Raw genomic sequence first — 20,664 nt, 5'->3', positions numbered from 1 at the left:
CATGTAAATTAGTGTTAGTTGAAGCATCTATTCAGTTTAAGTTAACATGAGCAGAGCATGTGGTGCACATATCAAATACCAGCACTAGAAAGGCAGACACAGCGGGAGCTCTGAGTTCAAGGCCAGCCAGGGCTACATAGACCCCGTCTCAAAAAAATTCATCAAGTTGACATGAATCTATAAGTAGGTGACTGATTTCCAAAAAGATCCATTTTATGAAATTTCAAATTTATAAAGTTCTTTTCTTTAATGTACAAGGAGTTGTAATGTGGGCTATTTACAACAGCTTAAGTAAATAAAACTATTGAGAGGTCTATATAGCTTATTGGTAAAGTGCTTGCCTAGCATACACAAAATCCTGGGTTCAGTCCCCACTACTCAAAGCAGAGATGTTGACACACACCTATCCAGTAACCTCAGCATTTGGTAATAGAGGCAGGAAGATCAGAAGTTCAAGGTCATTCTGGAGTAGGGAGTTTGATGCCATACTTGCCTACATGAGACCACATCTCTCAAAGCAATACCTTTCTGTAATAGTGCATTTAGGAAGTAGATTGAAGTTAGAAAGGTCTCTAGTTACATAACAAAGTAAGAATTGACTGTTCTCCTAGGAACCCTTTCTTTCCCCCAGTTCCTTAATGGAGTTTCTTTCCAATTACAGTATATACTAAGACTCCTATACACCTAGCATCTTAGCATCGTGCTGGTACTGCCTTCCAACTAGATAATGACCAGTTGAGTAGCAGATTGGATGACATCATGCCATCTCTGGCTCACCTTGCTAAAGTAAAGATGACTTCTATACTGTGGGCAGTTTCCTCCCTACCAGTACTGGTAAAATCCAGTTATAAGAACAGATTCATGAAATCTAAAAGAGAAGTTGATTGGCTTATAGAAATGCTGCTTTAGTGATAGCTCTGACAAAGAAAGATCAGTAGGTTGTAGCCAGCAGTACTAACTAAAACTAAAATCTTCCTTCCAGAATTCAAGAAATTCTAGTCTGGCCTCTTCTGGATTTGGAGTGTCTCTCTCAAGTTTGTCACAACCATTGACTTTTGGAAGTGGAAGGAGCCAGTCCAACGGAGTTTTAGCAACGGAAAACAAGCCTTTGGGCTTCTCTTTCAGCTCTAGCTCTGCAGCAGAGTCTCAGAAGGACTCAGAGCTCTCCAAGAACTTGTTTTTTCAATGCATGTCCCAAAATTTACCCAGCAGTAACTACTTCACCACGGTTTCAGAGAGTATGGCTGATGACTCCTCGAGCAGGGACTCATTCAAACAAAGCCTTGAGAGCCTGAGCTCAGGCCTGTGTAAAGGCAGATCTCTTGGGACAGATACTAAGCCAGGTCCCAAGACTGGCAGCTCTGTGGACCGAAAAGTGCCTGCAGAGTCTATGCCCACCCTTACTCCAGCCTTCCCACGGAGTCTCTTAAATACCCGCACCCCAGAGAGTCATGAAAATCTATTTTTACAGCCCCCCAAACTATCCCGCGAAGAGCCTTCTAACCCCTTCCTGGCATTTGTGGAGAAAGTTGAACACAGCCCTTTCAGCAGCTTTGCGTCTCAGGCATCAGGTAGTTCTTCCTCGGCCACCACTGTCACCTCAAAGGCAACACCCAGCTGGCCCGAGTCTCATGCCTCTGCAGATTCTGCATCTTTAGCAAAGAAAAAAACACTCTTTATTACAACTGACTCCTCAAAGCTGGTGTCGGGTGTTCTGGGCTCAGCTCTCAGCACTGGGGGCCCAAGCCTCTCTGCCATGGGGAATGGCCGTTCCAGCTCACCCACCAGCAGCCTCACCCAACCCATTGAGATGCCTACTCTCTCCTCCAGCCCCACAGAAGAGAGGCCAACCGTGGGGCCTGGCCAGCAGGACAATCCTCTTCTCAAAACCTTCAGTAACGTCTTTGGCAGGCACTCAGGCAGCTTTCTATCCTCCCCAGCAGAGTTTTCACAGGAGAACAAAGCTCCTTTTGAAGCTGTAAGAAGGTTCTCATTGGATGAGCGAAGCTTGGCTTGCAGACAGGACTCGGACTCCAGCACCAACAGTGACCTGTCTGATCTTAGCGATTCGGAGGAGCAGCTGCAGACCAAGAGTGGCCTGAAGGGGATTCCAGAGCACCTGATGGGGAAGCTAGGTCCCAACGGGGAGCGCAGTGCTGAGCTGCTGCTGGGCAAGGGCAAAGGGAAGCAGGCCTCAAAGGGCCGGCCTCGGACTGCTCCCTTGAAAGGTGATCCTGCTGGGGTCATAGCTGGGCTTTGCTCTAACATTAACATCAAATGATTTGATGGAACGTTCTTAATCTCATAGCATTACAAAGCCAAAAGGGCTTGACAGAGTCCTCTTGCCAAACCTGGTTTAGGGCAGCATTGTTTTCTGTGTTGTTACTGTAAGGACTTTCTGGCCAAAAATTCTTGATCTTGTCAGTCTTTTTTTTTTTTTTAAGTGAGGAACTAAGTTTCTGTGTATGTCCCATTCCTTTTGACTTCACTTAAGACTAGCTTTAAATTTACTTTAGGGAGATCTGAAGAGATAGTCACTGTTCCCCTAGAAATCTTTTGTAGGTTTGATGAAGCAAAAAGAGTCACAGTCTCAGTTTGTTCCTTCCTCAAGACATTTAACACCTACCAGAGTCCAGTCACTACAACAGGATATTGCTGAGAATCTAGTAATAAAAGCAGCTCTTTCCTTCGGGGATTGACAGACTCTGGGAGCCCAAGATACAGCCAAATCCTGAAGAACCAGCCTCAGGTAGTGGCTGCCTCCTCTTTCCCTGTGGGGTTTTTCACCCCTAGACCAGTGTTTTCACTTCCCTGAGTCACTTGATATAAATTCTCCGTGGCTTAGTTCCCAACTGATGCCTTTTTGCTTCCTGCACTCTTTCTGGTTGTATTCCTGAGGAATACAAAGTGAAATAGCTCAGGTTAGGATATAGGTCTTGTCTCTAAGAGGATCGTGTCATCGTACCCTATTTACACCTCTATGAATGCCTTTCCTCCTTCCTCGCAGTCGGCCAGTCAGTGCTGAAAGACGTGAGCAAAGTGAAGAAGCTGAAGCAGTCTGGAGAGCCCTTTCTGCAGGACGGCTCCTGCATCAACGTGGCACCCCACCTGCACAAGTGTCGGGAGTGCCGCCTTGAGAGGTATCGCAAGTTCAAGGAACAGGAGCAAGACGACTCCACTGTAGCCTGCCGCTTCTTCCACTTCCGGAGGTACCAGGCTCCTTTGTCTGACTAAATTCCCAGTTATCATTAGTTTTGAATGACTCCCGCCCTCCCTTCCTCAGGATCCACAAAGATGTCTTTCCATTTTTCTCTTTCCTTAACCTTTGTTCTTGGAGTCCGTGTTGAGGCTCACTCTGTTCCCTTAGAGAATGGAAGGTGAACAGTTTGAGCTGTAGCCCTGTGCTAGTCCCTGACTTATTCTCAAACTGGGTTCCATTCGAAGTTAGTAGTATAAGCAGGACTCAGTTTATATTATGCATCCGCCTGACCACCTCTCCTTCTTTAGTGCTAGTGTAACCTGAGAGGTGGGTGTGAGATTGGGAGATACTGCTGCCTCTGCCTCCTAAGTGCTAGGGGTATAGATATGTCATATCATCCATTTATTGGTGCTGATGACTGAACCCAGGGCCTTCTACGAGTTAGGTAGGCACTCTTCCAACTAAGCTAAAACTGATGGGTCCATATTTTAAAGGACTGTGCCAAGAGCCTTGGCTTTTATGCTGCTAAGTGCTTGAAGATCTGTTGATACATGTGAATAATCCCAACACTATGGAGGCAGAGGTAAGAAAATCAAGAGTTTGAGGCTTGCATTGATTATGTAGTATATTTGAGATGAGCCTGAACTACATGAGGCCCTGTCTCGAAAGAAAGAATTAGTAGAGAAATTCTACTGAGTTAGAGAAAAGGATAGGATATACATAGAAATACTGACCTTGATTGAGAATTTATTTAAAATGGCTCATCAGATGGAGAACTTGGGTCCGTTTGCAGGAAGCTCTGGCAGTAAGGTGGCGAGAGGAACAAACAGATACTGGTCTCTGGTTTCTGTATACTCTGTATGATGAGAGGTAAGGGAGAGGCTGCATCTAGCAGAGGAGTGTGTCAGTGAACAGCTGTGGCTGCTGGGCACTACGGAGGGCCATTTAAGGTTTAAGTGTGATGATGGAGTGGTCCCTGCTTTTCTCTATTTACATTTAGTGGCATGGATGTGGGTCTGGAACAGATGGATAGGAAAACTCATGACTCTAATGGGAGTTTTTTGTTTGGTTGGTTGAGTTTTTTGTTTATTTGTTTGTTTGTTTTGTGTTTTCTGTTTGGTTTGGTTTGGTTTGGTTGTTTGTAGACCAGGCTGTCCTTGAACTTTGCCTCCAGAGTGCTGGGATTAAGCCACTGCCCTGCCTCATTGAAGCTTTTTAAAGAGTGGAGATTTAGTAAGTGGTCTCCTAGCAAAGACCACATGTAACTGGTTACACACACAGGGATTGAAATAAGTGGATTGAAAACTTACTTAGGCTCATAACATATATGCTAGCTAAACCTGTAGAAACTTTTTCTCATCTTGCTTTTACATTTACTTATTTTGGGGGCGGGGTAGTTGGAGAGATAACTCAGTGGTTAAGAGCACTGACTGGGGCTGGAGCGATGGCTCAGCGGTTAAGAACATTGCCTGCTCTTCCAAAGGTCCTGAATTCAATTCCCAGCAACCACATGGTGGCTCACAACCATCTGAAATGAGATCTGATGCCCTCTTCTGGCCTGCAGGCAGACACAGAGACAGAATATTGTATACATAATAAATAAATTAATAATTTTTTTTAAAAAAAGAGCACTGACTGCTCTTAGTAGAGGACCCATGTTTGATTCTTAGCACACACATGACAGCTCACAACTATCTGTAACCCCAATCCCAGGGGATCCAATGCCTTTTCTGGCCTCTGTTATTTATTTGTTTATTTGTTTGTTTGTTTGTTTATTTTAATTGTGTGTGTGGTGTTTGGCAGCCAAGGAGTAACTTGAAGGAGTGGTTGGGAATCAAACTCATTGTCAAGTTTAGCAGCAAGTGCTTTTACCCATTGAGCTGTCTCACTGTCGTTATCCATCCCTTCATTTCCCCTCCCCAGTCCTTAAACAGTATAGCCTGAAACTAAGTTTTATAGTAATACTATATGTAAATGTTATAATGTTTATATTTTATTAGGTAGTATAAGTAACCTGCTTGTGACTTAAAGGAATATGCAGACATGTAGTAAAAATACAGTATCATATTATGAGGGACTTGATCAGCCACAGATTTTAGTAGGGGAGTAGTCAACATGGCCCACTAGGAATTATGGCCTCTAACAGTTCTCCTCCGTTCCCAAGGGACAGTAGTATTTGACTTGTCTCCTTTTTGTCTTAGGTTGGTCTTCACTCGCAAGGGGGTACTCCGTGTAGAAGGATTTCTAAGCCCTCAGCAGAGTGACCCTGATGCTATGAACCTGTGGATTCCCTCTTCTTCCCTAGCAGAAGGAATAGACCTAGAAACCTCAAAATACATCTTGGCCAATGTTGGAGACCAGTTCTGCCAGCTTGTAATGTCTGAGAAGGAGGCCATGATGATGGTGGAACCACACCGTAAGGCTCCCTTCTACTTGTTTCCAGCTGCTCTTGCATGCAGTGTTGATTGTTTTCTCGACTTGAGAGAGTGAGAGTGGATGGAGAAGGCATCTCCTGTAGATGAATTAAGACTGTTTAGACTCCTCTTTGTAGTAGCCTATCATCAAAACCAGAATTGTACCTAACAGATCTCATTTTTTCAGTCTTTGACAATTAGTAAACCAGAAACTCCTTCTTAGTATGCCTTTCTTGTTTGTCATACATCTGCCAGCAGAAGCTTTTGGATACCCCATTGGAATTGAGTCATCCTGATTTCATTTGCTTTACACAAATTTGCATCAGTACCAATGGTTTGTTGAGATGTGGTGCCATTTAATACTTTTATTTTTCACCTAGAATCCTCATTGTACAGAGAAACAATGCAAATATACTGCATACTATTCCCAAACCAAGGGAAACTATACTATCAATTTATACTTTAAATTTCAAGGAAAAAATTCTCTTGTCAAGTTCTCCCTAATTAAAGATTTTATACTATCTATTTTATTTTTTGTGACAGGGTCTCATGTAGCCCAGGCTGGCTTTAGACTCCTAATTTTCCTTCCTCCACCTTCAAAATGCAGGAATTACAACACAGCTAAAATTTTGTTGTTAACTGATAACATGTAAACATTGTGTATCAACACTAGGTTATCATATCACCTACTGTTGCTGCAACTCCCTAACAACATTGTGTTCCATGTTTATATTTAAAATTTGTATCGCTGGACAGAATGCCATGGGTGTTAGTCAGCGACTCTGGGGTCTTATACTGGTAGTCACAGGAGTCCCTACCACTGCGTTCTTCTTCCACCAGAGAAAGTGGCCTGGAAGCGAGCTGTGCGGGGAGTGCGGGAGATGTGTGATGTCTGTGAGACGACTCTCTTCAACATCCACTGGGTTTGTCGCAAATGTGGATTTGGGGTCTGCCTGGACTGTTACCGGCTGAGGAAAAGCCGTCCTCGCAGTGGTAAGTAAACACTGTCTGGGTAATTATGAACGTGACTAGGAGACATATTTATGAGCTTTGGCAATGGAATCAGACAGGAATGAGCATCTGTCCCTCTTTGTCTTTGTCATGACATCCTTTGATTTTTGTTTTTGTTGGTTTGGTTTTGGTTTTTATTTTTGGTTTTTCGAGAGACAGAGTTACTCTATAGCTTTGGAGCCTGTCCTGGAACTAGCTCTTGTAGACCAGGATGGCCTCGAACTCACAGATATCCGCCTGCCTCTGCCTCCTGAGGGCTGGGATTAAAGGCGTGCACCACCACTGCCTGGCTGTCATGACATCTTTTTCTGAGACACATAACATCTTTTTTTAAAAAGATTTGCTTTTGTTGTTTTCTTTTTATTCATTTTACTCCTTTGGCTTGAGGGTGGGCCTGCCACCCAACTCCCAAATAAATCACACATGGAGTCTTAATTTTTCTTATAAATGCCTGGTCTTAGCTTGTTTCTAACCAGTTTTTCTTAAATTATCTACCTTTAGCCTCTGGGCTTTTTCCTTTTCTTACTGCTGTAATCTTACTTTTACTCTTATTCCGTGGCTGACTGATTGACTGGCCCCTAGCATCCTCTCTCCTTCTCCTCCTCCCAGATTTCTCCTATTTATTCTCTCTGCCTGCAAGCCCTACCTATCCTTCTACCTCACTACTGGCCATTCAGCTCTTTTATCAGATGTTTTAGACAGACAGTGTTGGTGAAGGGAGGCTGCTTGTTTGGGTGCCAATTTGTTGCCACTTAGCCCTGAAATAATCACACAGAAACTTTAATAATATTTAAATCACTATTTGACCCATTAGCTCTAGCTAATTAATGGCTAACTCTTACATATTAATTTAACCCATCTCCATTAAGCTTTATGTTGCCACGTGGCAATGGCTTACCAGCAAAGTTTCTGCATGTCTGACTCTGGCGATGGCTCCACATCGTCTCTCTTACTCGGCCTTCTTCCTCCCAGCATTCAGTTCAGTCCACCCCACCTAGCTCTGCACTACCCTGCCCTGCTCTGCTATAGACTCAAAGCAGTTCTTTATTCATTAATGGTAGTCACAGCACACAGAGGGAAATCCCACATCAAGGCAAAGAATCACAGTTTCATAGAGTTAAACAAATGCAGCATAAAAGAATGCAACACATCTTTACATCATTAAACAAATGTTCCACAGCATAGACATATGTAACACATCTTAAACTAATATTCCAGTTAAATTTGTGTTTATTATCTTTTAGTTATGTGAATGTATGTTTGCCTGCGGGTGTGTGCACAGGTGGGTGCCGGTTTTCACAAAGGCTAAAAGAAGGTATGGGATCCCCTGGAGCTGGAGGTATAGATAGTTCTGTGCAGACTTTTTTTGTTGTTGTTTGTTTTCAAGACAGGGTTTCTCTGTAGCTTTGGAGGCTGTCCTAGAACTAGCTCTTATAGACCAGGCTGGCCTTGAACTCGGAGAGATCCGCCTACCTCTGTCTCCCAAGTGCTGGGACTAAAGGCGTGTGCCGCCACCACCTGGCTGGGACTCTGCAGGCTTCTGTGGAACCAAACTTCAATCCTTTGCAGAGCAGTATGCAGTCTTGACTGCTGAGCCATCGTGCCAGCCCCTGTTGTAATTACGGCTAACTAGTGACTAGCTCTGCACTCTGATCTTCAGGCAAGCTTTATTTGTTAGAATACAAATACACATTTTCCCTTTTTGTCTAAAATTTAAAAAAGGTTATAAGAAAAACTGTATGCCATAGGAACAATAACTATATACAATATGTACAAGCAATAAATACATCAGGGGGCTAGAGAGATGGCTCAGTGGTTAAGAGCACTGGCTGCTCTTCCAGAGGTCCTGAGTTCAATTCCCAGCAACCACATTGTGGCTCACAGCCATCTGTAATGAGACCTGGCGCCCTCTTCTGGCATGCGGGTATACATGGAGGCGGAATGTTGTATACATAATAAATAAATAGATAAAACTTTAAATAAATAAATAAATAAATAAATAGATGCATCAACAGTATCTACTCCATTAGCAATTGATAAATTTAGAAAAAGTAGAGACTGACGAATTTTGCCAAAATATGTGGGACAATCTTTCAGATTTCCTACTTCCCTGAGAAATCTGCCGAATACTCTAGGCATATAGGCTGAAGAGGAATGCCCCAACATTACAGAAGAACTTATTGGGTAGTTATTTTGCTTACAAGCACTTCCTATTTACTTAGGTAATATTATATCCTTCTGGAGTCTTTGAAAGAGAACCCTGAACCTATAAAAAATTTTATCTACGGGGCTGGAGACATGGCTCAGTGGTTAAGAGCATTGCCTGCTATTCCAAAGGTCCCAAGTTCAATTCCCATCTACCACATGGTGGCTCACAACCATCTGTAATGAGGTCTGGTGCCCTCTTCTGGCCTGCAGGCAGACATGCAGGCAGAGTACTGAGAATACTGTATGCATAATAAATAAATAAATATTAAAAAATGTTATCTACATGATTAGTGATGTTGAGTATTTTTGGAGTTCTTATTGTCCATCCGTTTTGTTCTGTTTAGAAACATATACTCAAATTATTTGCTTCCCTTGGTTCTAGCTTAGGTTAGGAACCCCTTGCCCTTTTGCATCCTCATCCTCATCTTGCCTCCTCAGAGATCCAGCGTAAACCATTCTAACGGTTGGGTATCTGTGTTGTTTGGTGGTTGGTTAGTTTTGTTAAACAGTCTCCCTTCATAGGCTATGCTGCTGTTAAACTCACTATTTTCTTCCCTGCGCCTCCTCAGTACTCCAAATTCTGAGACCATGGTTTGTAGCACTGATCCTGGCCTGCTTTTGTGATGCTTGTTGCCGTGGCTGTAGCGTGCCAAGGGCATAGATTTTGTTTTTGTTTGGTCGAAGTGGGTGTTAGAACTTGAAGCAACTGAAACTTGAAAACTTGCACCCATCTCTTATACCATCTGTGGTTTCTTAAGCCAAGCCTTTTGCTTTTGCTTTTCTTTTCTTTTCTTTTCTTTTTTTTTGGGGGGGGGGATGAGACAGGGTTTCTCTGTAGCTTTTGGACCTGTCCTGGAACTAGCTCTTGTAGACCAAGCTGGCCTCATATTCACAAGTGCTAGGATTAAAGGCATGAGCCACCACCACCCGGCTAGTTTTCTTTTTCTATAAAGCAAAGATACCAATCTTATCAGTACTTTCTTATGACACTGTAGGTAATCAAATGAATGCTGTCTAAAATGCTTACACAGGATTGACACCTACTAAGCACTGCATAAATATTTGTAGTTGTCCTTTCCACCTTGCCAGTGGGAGACTATAGGGAGACTCTTTCCACTGTGGCCTGGGCTCTGCCTAGGAACAAATCAGCTTGGCAGCCTCACTGGATGAAGACAGATCAAAGTCTGCCTCAGGTAGACTACTGAAGAGGAAAGGGGCACAATTGAACAGCAGAGAGCCATGTGGAGGCCCCAGTTTTCTGTGTGATACATCCACACAAGTGTGACATGAAATTCCTTGGGGCCCAAAAATAATCCTTCAGAGAATAGTTGGCAAGTAATTTTCAAAAATCACAATTTTAGAAAAAAAAATGTGTTGTTTTGTTTTTTATTCCCCGAGATAGGGTTTCCTCTATGTAACAACCTTAGCCAGGCTGGAACTCACTTTGTAGGCCAGGCTGGCTTGCTTTATTTATTTATTTATTTATTTGATTGTTTAATTATTTGATTATTTAATTATTTAATTAATTATTTTCTGGGACAGGGTTTCTCTGTAGCTTTGGAGCCTGTCCTGTAACTAGCTCTTTTTTTTTTTTTTTAAAGATTTGTTGATTTATTACATATACAGTATATTCTGTCTGCTTGTGTGCCTACAGTCAAGGAGAGGGCACCAGATCTCATTACAGTTGGTTGTGAGCCACCATGTGGTTGCTGGGAATTGAACTCAGGAACTCTGGAAGAGTAGCCAGTGCTCTTAACCACTGAGCCAGCACTTGGAAAGGTGAGGTAGGATTACAAATGGAGGCCCAACCTGGACTATATACTAATACCTTCTTCCTTAGAAAAAGAAAAGAAAGAGCCACACACAAAAGTGTAGCATTTTCCCTCCTGAGTATTCTACCTGACTCGGACTGTTTATTTAATATGCTTATGGGTATTTTGACTGTGTTTTCTTAAAATTATAATCAAAATCAGACTTTTGATAAAGAAAATCTAGAAAGGTAGGAGCGGGTAGATAGCAGACTACTTATTACACACTTTATATATAAGAATGGCAGCCAATTTATCAGAAACCATATAGGCCAGAGAACAACGTAATAACATCTTAAAGTGTTGAAAACAAACAAGTCCATAATTAACACTCAAATATTTTTCAAATATGAGAAAAGGATGCTTTCAGACTGTTTAAGATCATACCTAGTGGCTGTGCAGTGTGCTGCTCCACTGCAGTGTACTCAACAAGCTATTCTGAAAGGTGGGAAGAAAGGAAAAGCAAGCTGTAAGAGACTAGAGGGATGCCCAAACCCCACACGATTGTCATCTGACCTCCACACACGTGCCTTAGCATGCTTGCCCTCTGAGATACACAAATAAAGAGTTTAGCCGAATGGTGGTGGCACACACCTTTAATCCCAGCAGAGGCAGGTGGATCTCTGGGTTCAAGGCCCTCCCTGTCTACAGAGCTAGTTCCAGGACTAGCCCCATAGCAACTGAGAAATCCTGCCTCAAAAAACAAACAAAAAAAATAATATCATAACTCCTGTAATAAATTACAAATATTCAGTATTCAAACAAAAAGTGGTATGATGGGGGCTGGAGAAGTGACTCAGCAGTTTCAGAGCACTACGAACTGCTCCTCCAGAGGACTTGGGTTCAAGTCCCTGAGCCCACATGGCCACACTCCCCCCCCACTCATTTTTTCTTTTCTTTTCTTTTTTAAAGATTTATTTATTTATGTATACAAATTCCATCCATGTATGCTTGCATGCCAGAAGAGGACACCAGATCTCATTATAGATGGTTGTGAGCCACCATGTGGTTGCTGGGAATTGAACTCAGGACCGAAGAGCAGTCAGTGCTCTAAACCTCTGAGCTATCTGTCCAGCCCCCCCCCCCCCGACACTCATTTTTAATCAATTTTTCAAAATAATTGCTAGGCAAAATACAGTGCTACACACCTGTAATCACAGTATAGGAATCAGAGGCAGGAGGATCATGTTGGGAGCCAGCCTGAGCAGTGTTTGAGGAGGGCCTCTTAAAAACTAAATAGAGAAGTGGCAAGATAGCTCAGTGAGTAGAGGCCCCAGGACCCACATGGCAGCAGGAAAGGACTGACTCCTACAGGTCATTGTACTTTTCCTATGCATGAGAGCACACCATGCACACAAATAAATAAATGTAATTTAAATAAGAAACAACACAAAATCGGTGTATTTAGGATATTTTAACTTTAAAATAAATTGTGTTTGGGCTGGAGAAAGATGGCTTAATGGTTAAGAGAACCAGTTGCCCTTCCCGAGGAGCCAGGTTTGATTCCCAGAACCCATATGATAGCTCACAACTATCTCTAGCTCCAGTTCCAAGGGGATCAAATACAAATAGTGTCCCGGGAGCCAGGTGGTGGTAGTGTGTACATTTAATCCTAGCACTCAGGAAGCAGAGACTGGTGGATCTCTGTGAGTTCAAAGGTCAACCTGGTCTGCAGACCAAGTTCCAGGACACCCAAGGCTACACAACGAAATTCTGTCTCAATGGGGCTGGAGAGATGGCTCAGCGGTTAAAAGCATTGCCTGCTCTTCCAAAGGTCCTGAGTTCAGTTCCTGGCAACCACATGATAGCTCACAACCATCTGTAATGAGGTCTGGTGCCCTCTTCTGGTCTGCAGGCAGACATGCAGAAAGAATATTGTATGCATTAAAAATAAATATTTTTTAAAAAAAGAAAATTCTGTCTCGAAAAGAAAAATAAATGAATAAATAAAAATGAAAAACTGTACAGCATTCATCAGACACAGGTGAAGTTATCTTTTTTTAAATCTACTTTAAATCTGGCAGTAAACCCCTATAATCCTATTCTCAAGAGAAGAAAGCAGAGTATTCAGAGTTAAGGGCTGACTTTGGCTACATAGCTGTCTGAGGTCAGCCTGAGATCCATCCTGTCTCAAGAAACAGAGAAAAGAAGCTTACTTTATACCAGACAGAGGCTGGTGCAGGAGGATTGTGAGAAGCCAACTTGTACTACAGCCTGAGCGCAAGTCCAGTCCCCACTTTATAGCAAAATTCTGGCTAAAATAAAACAAAAGTCTTAGGTGGTACCCAGTACAGATGACTTTATCCTGTATACTTCTGTTTGTATGAAATTCAACAAGGAAAAGTTCAATGTTAGAACTGGGTGGTGGTGATGCACACCTTTAATCCCAGCACTTGGGAGGCAGATGCATGCAGGAGGAACTCTGAGAGTACAAGGTCAGCCTGGTCTACAGAGTGAGTTCCAGAATTGACTCCATAGCTACTGGGAAACCCTGCCTCAAAAGAACAAAAACAAACAACAAAAAATTCAGTATTATAAGATTAATGAGTAGGACAAGGGATGTCACTGTGTTGGTAATGTTTGCCTACCATCCAGTCATTCCTGTAACATTTGCCTTTGTCAGGTAGAGGCGGGAGATCAGTGTCTTCTGCAGCTACTTTAGCTACATGAGACCTCGTCCAACAATCAGAACAGTGGTGGCTAAGATTGAAAGTTATGAAGAGCGAAGTTTGTATAGTGAACAGAGTGATGTGCTTTAGATTGTTGATTTATGTGTTTTATGAAGTGTTACACAGTAGAGCAGATTGTAATTTTTAGTTTTTAAGTTAGCTGTTGCTTTCTTTGGCCATACGAAAATTGGCCTTTAAGGTTCTGAAATTTCCACTCACTGAAAAAGATCCATCTATGACCCCATAAAATAAGTAATTAATTTCTGTTTCAGAGACAGAAGAAATGGGCGATGAAGAAGTTTTCTCCTGGCTGAAGTGTGCCAAGGGGCAGTCCCATGAACCAGAAAACCTCATGCCTACACAGATCATCCCTGGCACAGGTAAGTAATTCTGTTTTGAGATTGGGTAAAAAAGTGCTATGTGCTTATTTGTTTCAGTTTTGTAGTGATGAGTATTGAACTCTTGGACTTTTACAGATAGATCAACACTTTACCACAGAGCTCTATTCCTAGCCTAAGTGTGGTTTACTCGCTCTGTGTGTGTGTGTTTGAGACAGGGTATCACTGTGTAACTCTGGCTGGCCTGAAACTTGATGTGTAAACTAGGCAGGCCTCAACTCACAGAGAACTGTTTGGCTCCTTGTTTTGTTTTAGTCTTCTAAAATTTTGTCTATTTACTCTGTGTGTGTGTGTGTGTGTGTGTGTGCGTGCGCGCGCGCGCGTGCCTGCCTGCCTGTCTGTCTGTCTGCATGTGTGTCTGCGTGTCTACATATATGTTTACCTCCTGCATGCTTGGTTCCCATAGAGGCTAGAATAGGGCATCAGATCCCCTGGAATTGGAATTACAAAGGGTTGTGAGTCACTTTGTAGGTGCTGGGAATTGAACCCTGTACTCTATAAAAAGCACGCAGTGCTTTTTTTTTTTTTTTTTTTTTTTTTTTTTTAACGATTTATTTAAAGAAGGCACCAGATGTCATTGTAGATGGTTGTGAACTATCATGGGAATTGAACTTAGGACCTTTGGAAGATCAGTCGGTGGTGCTCTTAACTTCTGAACCATCTCTCCAGCCGTTTTCCTTAATTTTTCAAAGATTTATTTATATTTTATATTATTTATGTCTTTATGGTATGTCTATGTGCAAGTACCCATGGAACTCAGAAGTAGGGGGAGTAGGGTATCCGATTCCCTGGTGCTGGAGTTACCAGTAGTTTTGAACTCTCTGTCCTGAATCCTCGAAACTGAACTCAAGTCCCCTAGAAGAGTTGGAAGCACTGTTAACTGCTGGTTCACTCTAGCACAGACTGGCCGGGAAGTCACCATATAAGTAAGCTTCTTGCAGTTAGGATCCTTTTGCCTCCCAGTTATAAGTACTGGGAGAATACAGGAGTCTGCCACCACCTGCTATTTTTACATCCTGAAATGACCCTGAGGCCACATCCCCACCCACAGAAAGTGGTTTTTATCTAGTGTAAGCAGGCCTTGAATTTAGGACCAGTGAATGATTAGCTGGACCAGAGTAAAAGAAAGCAGTAGCAGTCACTAAATCTGTTGCTATCTTTCTCATTGCTGGGACAAAATTCTGAGAAAAGTCACTTAAGGGTTGTATTCAGAGTCAGGATTCAGAAGTTAAATGCTGATTTTCATCTTGCTTTTCCTTTGTATTCAGTTCTGGGCCTCAAATCCTCCTGATCTCGCCACCCACACTGAGAATGGTCCTCCCTCTTCCCTTAAACCTTTCTGGAAATGTGCCTCGGCACACTCAGAGTTGTGTTACCATAGTGATTCTAAATTCGATCAAGCTGACAATAATAATAAAGCATCATACCAGACTTCTGGCTTTGGGCTTATAAAAAATCTAGCTAAGGGCTGGAAAGAATGGTTCAGTGGTTGAGAGCATTTGCTACTCTTGCAGAGTACCTAGGTCCAGTTCCCAGCACCCACATAGGACAGCTCACAACCACCTATAACTCCAGGTCCGGGGGGTGGGGGGGGTGGGGGGTGGGGATTCAGTTCTCTCTCTTGCCTTCAAGGGCAACCAGGCATTCATTTAGTATACATACGTACATGCAGGCATTCAAGTAAAATAAAATCAAAACAAACAAACAAATGTATTGACCAAGCAGTGGTAGCACATGCCTTTAATCCCAGCAAAATAAATATTTATAAAAAATAGACAAAAAATGCAACTGAGAACTGCCATGATGCTTCATAACTATAATCCCCGTACTCAGCTTGCAGGGGGACATCCAGCTGAGTGTAAACCTTGAGCCTATGGAGATAGCAGTTGTCCTGAGAGGAGGAAGGACTGCTTGTGTTTGGGTCATAACCCCAGTTTACTGCAGCAGCTCCTCCTCGGAGCTGAAAGACAACCTGGGTCCATGGGTGCCCGGTCTCAAAACAAAGCAAGGGCCTTAGTGCGCTGTGACACGGGCAATGTTCAGTGTCCTTACTATTTCCTTCTCCCCTAGCTCTGTACAATATTGGAGACATGGTACATGCTGCCCGGGGAAAGTGGGGGATTAAAGCAAACTGCCCTTGTATTAGTCGGCAAAGCAAATCTGTGTTGAGACCTGCTGTCACCAACGGGATGTCACAGGTACAGATGTGGGACCACAGCTGAGAGGGATTGCTCTCTCTCTCTTTCTCTCTCTTTCTCCTCTCTCTTTTTTTATTTTGAGTTCTTTTTAAATTTTTATTTAAGAATTAGTTCCAGAAGAGCAGTACTTGGGGTCGGGGTGGTGGGACAGTGAGAGCAGGGATAGGCTGTGCGATCAAAACTAAGTGTGTGAAATGCCATAGGGATCTGCCACTTTATATGCCAGTTAAAACAAAATCAGTGCTTTAAGTTTAAAAGGAAAAGAAGACTTTTTAAAAATAATCAATTCTAACTACTCAGGGTGCTGAGGTGACAGACAGAATTGTGAGTTTTGAAGCCTCTCTGGGCAATGTATCAAGACTACTTCTCAGGAGCAAAGTCAAAACAACAAATAAAACTCACATCTACAACTTACATTTTATCTCTTTTCATCCCCAAAATGGTTTCATGGGATCAACATTTATTTATTTATTATTTTTATTTGTTTGTTTGTTTTTGGGTGAATAAGTCCTCTGTGTGTACACCAGAAGAGGGCACCAGATCCCATTATAAATAGTTGTGAGCCACCATGTGGTTGCTGGGAATTGAACTTAAGACCTCTGGAAGAGCAGTCAGTGCTCTTAACCAGGGAGCCATCTCTCCAGCCCCTATAGGATTAATTTTTAATCTCTGGTTTTCTGTTGTAGAAGTGATCTAAAACATACTTTAAGTCATGAATTTCGAGTCTTATTGGTTTCTACAGAACCTAGTGTAAACTGCTGGCACATTGTAGACTCATTAAGTGTGGATGAAATAACATTGTTTGAGACAGTTGAGGTTATTCTTCCCAGACTGGTGTAGTGTCAGCAGCCATTGGGTAACCATGTTCAGTCCTACCAAACCCTCCCCTCTGTAGTGCTTCTAACTGGCACTCTTACCGTCCCTGCTCCAGCTCCCCAGTATAACCCCTAGTGCCTCTTCTGGAAACGAAACTACCTTCTCGGGCGGAGGTGGAGCTGCAGTGATCACAAATCCAGAGCCGGACCAAGTCCCCAAAGGCCCCAACAGCGACAGCAGGTCTGAGGAGCCCCTAAGAGCAGAAGGCCCTGCATCAAATAGCAATAGTGAACTAAAAGCCATCAGACCCCCGTGCCCTGACACGGCCCCTCCCTCTTCTGCTCTGCATTGGTTGGCAGATTTAGCAACTCAGAAGGCTAAAGAAGAAACAAAAGGTGAGATAAACCGCCCATGCCTTGTGGGAGGAGAACTGGGTTGTTTTGTGATTTATTTGTTTGTTTGATTTTCAAACTGACTTGTAACCATACCCCTTTTTTAAAAAGTACCACTTCTTTTTTCTGGCTGGTCATACAGTGTGAGTGGTTCTCTTCTGTTTGGGTTTGTTTGTTTATTTGTTTGTTTGTTTGAATAGAAAGCCTAGCGATCCTGGGTCCTTACCTAGACCTCCTTGGTCAGAATTGAGGTTTTTTAATGAACTTCCTTCCCTTCTGGTTTGTTTCTGCAGCCAGAGTTGACAGCAAGACTTAGAAAAGCTGATTATTTTGAAGCAGGACTCAGCTGGCCTTGAAAGGAGCAGCCTCTATTTTTTGTTTGTTTTTTTGTTTTGTTTTGTTTTTTGAGACAGAGTTTCTCTGTGTAGCCCTGGCTGACCATGAACTCTCCCTGTAGATCAGGCTGGCCTCAAACTCACAGTGACTTGCCAAGCAGCCTTTTTAAGTGGACTTCAGAACCACCTGGGAATTGTTTTTCAGATGCACATTCTTTCATCCCACTTGAAACCATTTAGAATTTCTTGCAATAAGGACTGATCTCCATTTTTAACAAGCATCACTGGCAATTCCAGTTCAAGAGATCTGGAGACCATTAAACTGTCTTAGAAGATAAAAGGTAGATGAGAAAAAGGGAATTTTGTGATCCAAACATAGAGAAGAAGAAAGAAGTAGAGAATTTTTCTGTATCCCTGAAACCTGTGTTCATAGCTTTTCATTTTGGAGGTGGGGTGGGGTGGGGTGGGGTGGGTGGGCATCTTTCCTAGGAGTGTTGAGAGAGTCAGTGTCTGCAAAGTGTTCCTCCCTGTCTAATGCTCTCTCCTTTTATGGTCTTACAGAAGCAGGGTCCCTGAGGTCGGTGCTCAATAAAGAATCTCATTCACCCTTTGGGCTGGACTCATTCAACTCCACTGCAAAAGTCTCTCCATTGACTCCAAAGCTTTTTAACAGTCTGTTACTGGGTCCCACTGCCTCCAACAGCAAAACTGAGGGTTCTAGCCTTCGAGACCTCCTTCACTCTGGGCCCGGAAAGCTTCCTCAAACCCCCCTGGACGCAGGCATACCCTTCCCACCTGTTTTCTCTGCGTCCTCAGCAGTAAGTGTCCATCTACAACCTCACCTGGGTTTTTGCTACACTCCCACCCTCTACACATAATTGCTTTCATAGCACTTACCATAATATGTTCTATTGTATTGCTCTCGTCTTTGCAAAGGCATTTTATTCACTAGTACTTATCATTAGTGTCATGGTACTTGTACAGTATCGTTTTTAATCGGTGCTATGAAAAAGAGGTCTTCTTGGTTTCTGTTTCTCTTTTTTTTTCTCAGGTCATGTGTCTGTGTGTGTGTACGTGTAAGAGAGAGAGAGACAGAGAGAGAAGTCTGGGAGTCAGTTCTCCCTCCAGTGGGTAGTAGTAATCAGGCCACCAAACTTGACACCAAGTGTCTGTTTACCTGCTGAACTATCTGACCTGCCTAGCATCAGCATTTATTTCTTGAGTGTCATTTCAGAAATGTTGTATGTATATAGTTTTCTTCTGTTTTACACACGTTTGTTCTACAGTTTTCTTTTCTGCTTCTCAGTGTTCATTTATACCTTGTAGGTCATTTATTTCAAAAATATATGTTGTACTTGTGAATACCCCCATTTCCTTTCCTAATTTTTTTTTCCCAGAACATTGTGTGATTATATGTTTTTAGTCAGTTGAGGCAGTCTCACTATGTAGCCCTGGCTGGGAATGCTGTGTTGACAAGACTAGGCTTGAACTCACAGAGACCCACCTGCTACCACACCCAGCTGTATGATAAGGGGATAAGTGGATAGTACTTGAGACAGGATTGTCAGATTTATAGGAGTCCTCTATTCTGTGACTTTTACAGCTTTCCCATCAGCTGAAGTGGGAGAAATTCAAAGTAGATGGTAACAGAAGGACTGGAAAGAAAAGAGACCACTTTTGGAGTATATGGTTCTTAGATAGTGATTACTAAGGTAAATTTTCTGTGGCAGAAAACTATTGCCCTTCTGTTACCTGAGTGGGCACTCACCTGCTCCCCATCTTTCCTCTGTGTGTCCCAGGGTAGAACGAAGTCATCAGACTTGGTGGTAAGCACCTTTACCCGCCAATCTATCTCACCACCCCAGAAAACCACTGCCTTGTTAATTCTGCTCAGGTACAATTGAAGTATCTCCCAGGCATACCATCCAAAGAGAGATTTTCCTGAACTAACCTTTATAAATGACTTTGTGTTTTATGAACTCTATAGTCTACATGCATGAGTTCAAAGCTAGAGATATATTTCCCAGATCTTAGGAGATCTTCCTGCCGGGCTTGGAGGTACGTGCCTTTAATCTCAGCACGAGGCAGAAACAGGTTTCCATCTTGGTCTCAGAGCGAATTCTAGGACAGCCAGGGCTACATAGAAACCCCGTCTTAACAAAAACAAAAAATTTTTCTGTTCTTTCATAAATGTAAGAAAATGCTAAAGGTCAAGGAATTTAAGATACTAAAGATTAGTGACTTTATGTCTTCCCTGCAATTACAGAAGGCATGTTATTAATTGGATAGATTAAAGCCTGGAACTATAACTGTGAGGCAGTCCTCTTTTTTGTTAATGTTATTATGGTGCTTGAGTCAAGCTCACCTGAGGGTTTATCTGTGAAGGGATTGAAGAACAAAGCCAGCCTGCCCAACTTCCTCGACCACATCATCGCCTCGGTGGTGGAAAATAAGAAAACCTCAGATTCTTCAAAGCGGTCCTGCAACTTGACTGATACCCAAAAGGAAGTGAAGGAGATGGTGATGGGTTTAAATGTGCTAGACCCCCATACCTCTCATTCCTGGCTCTGTGATGGGAGGCTTCTGTGTCTCCATGACCCAAGCAACAAAAACAATTGGAAGATCTTCCGAGAATGCTGGAAACAAGGCCAGGTAAGAAAAACTGAGTTGATTTTATAGCCTGCTGTTTGCCTGGCAGTCTCTTCTGCCGGGAAATTATGTATATAGTAAATTCATTGAGGATATTCTTCTGTTTCTAGTTGACTTTGCTTTTCAGAATCGAGGTAAGCTGGGTGGTAATGACAGTCACATTTAATCCAAGTACTTGGGAGACAGAGGCTGGCAGACCTCTGAGTTCAAGGCCAGCCTGGTCTACAAACAGCAGTCTAGGACAGCCAGAACTGGTTCCACAGAGAAACCCTATCTCAAAAAACAAAACAGAGTCAAGGAAATCCCTAAGAACACTTTGTGCATCTTTTAATGTCAGGCAGTGCTTGGTATTTGTAAAGAGCAGTTGAAATTCCAGTGAGTATTGAGCTGCCATTGATGGTGACACCTTTGGAGTAGAATCCCTGAGTGTAGTGCTTCGTAGTGTGAAGGTAGGAGCTGAGTAGTAGGATTCTGGGTAAGTACTTGAGTCTTTAGTGATGTATTTGATAATGTGATGATGCTCCATAACCCTTATACTTTAGCAGGTGCTTGAGGAGGGAGGAGCTT

The 20,664-nt window shown here is 42.7% G+C and overlaps 1 protein-coding gene across 2 annotated transcripts in view; it reads left to right on the top strand.

The window, feature by feature from the left end:
• The window catches only part of Kdm3b (lysine demethylase 3B), a 59,271-nt gene that overhangs the window by 27,701 nt on the left and 10,906 nt on the right, over nucleotides 1-20,664 (top strand). For both annotated transcript variants that reach the window (XM_085699970.2, XM_085699971.2), the window contains 9 exons: nucleotides 983-2,228; nucleotides 3,008-3,209; nucleotides 5,401-5,615; nucleotides 6,454-6,606; nucleotides 13,582-13,689; nucleotides 15,778-15,905; nucleotides 16,837-17,116; nucleotides 18,010-18,266; nucleotides 19,834-20,100. In XM_085699970.2, coding sequence (XP_085556096.1) covers nucleotides 983-2,228; nucleotides 3,008-3,209; nucleotides 5,401-5,615; nucleotides 6,454-6,606; nucleotides 13,582-13,689; nucleotides 15,778-15,905; nucleotides 16,837-17,116; nucleotides 18,010-18,266; nucleotides 19,834-20,100 — 2,856 coding nt within the window. The remainder of the gene's footprint in view (nucleotides 1-982; nucleotides 2,229-3,007; nucleotides 3,210-5,400; nucleotides 5,616-6,453; nucleotides 6,607-13,581; nucleotides 13,690-15,777; nucleotides 15,906-16,836; nucleotides 17,117-18,009; nucleotides 18,267-19,833; nucleotides 20,101-20,664) is intronic.

Source organism: Myodes glareolus, chromosome 13 (genome assembly GCF_982192425.1).
Source record: "Myodes glareolus chromosome 13, mMyoGla1.1, whole genome shotgun sequence".
Classification (NCBI taxonomy): domain Eukaryota; kingdom Metazoa; phylum Chordata; class Mammalia; order Rodentia; family Cricetidae; genus Myodes; species Myodes glareolus.
Note: the sequence above shows the minus strand (reverse complement) of the source record. Positions and strands in the feature narration are given on the sequence as shown.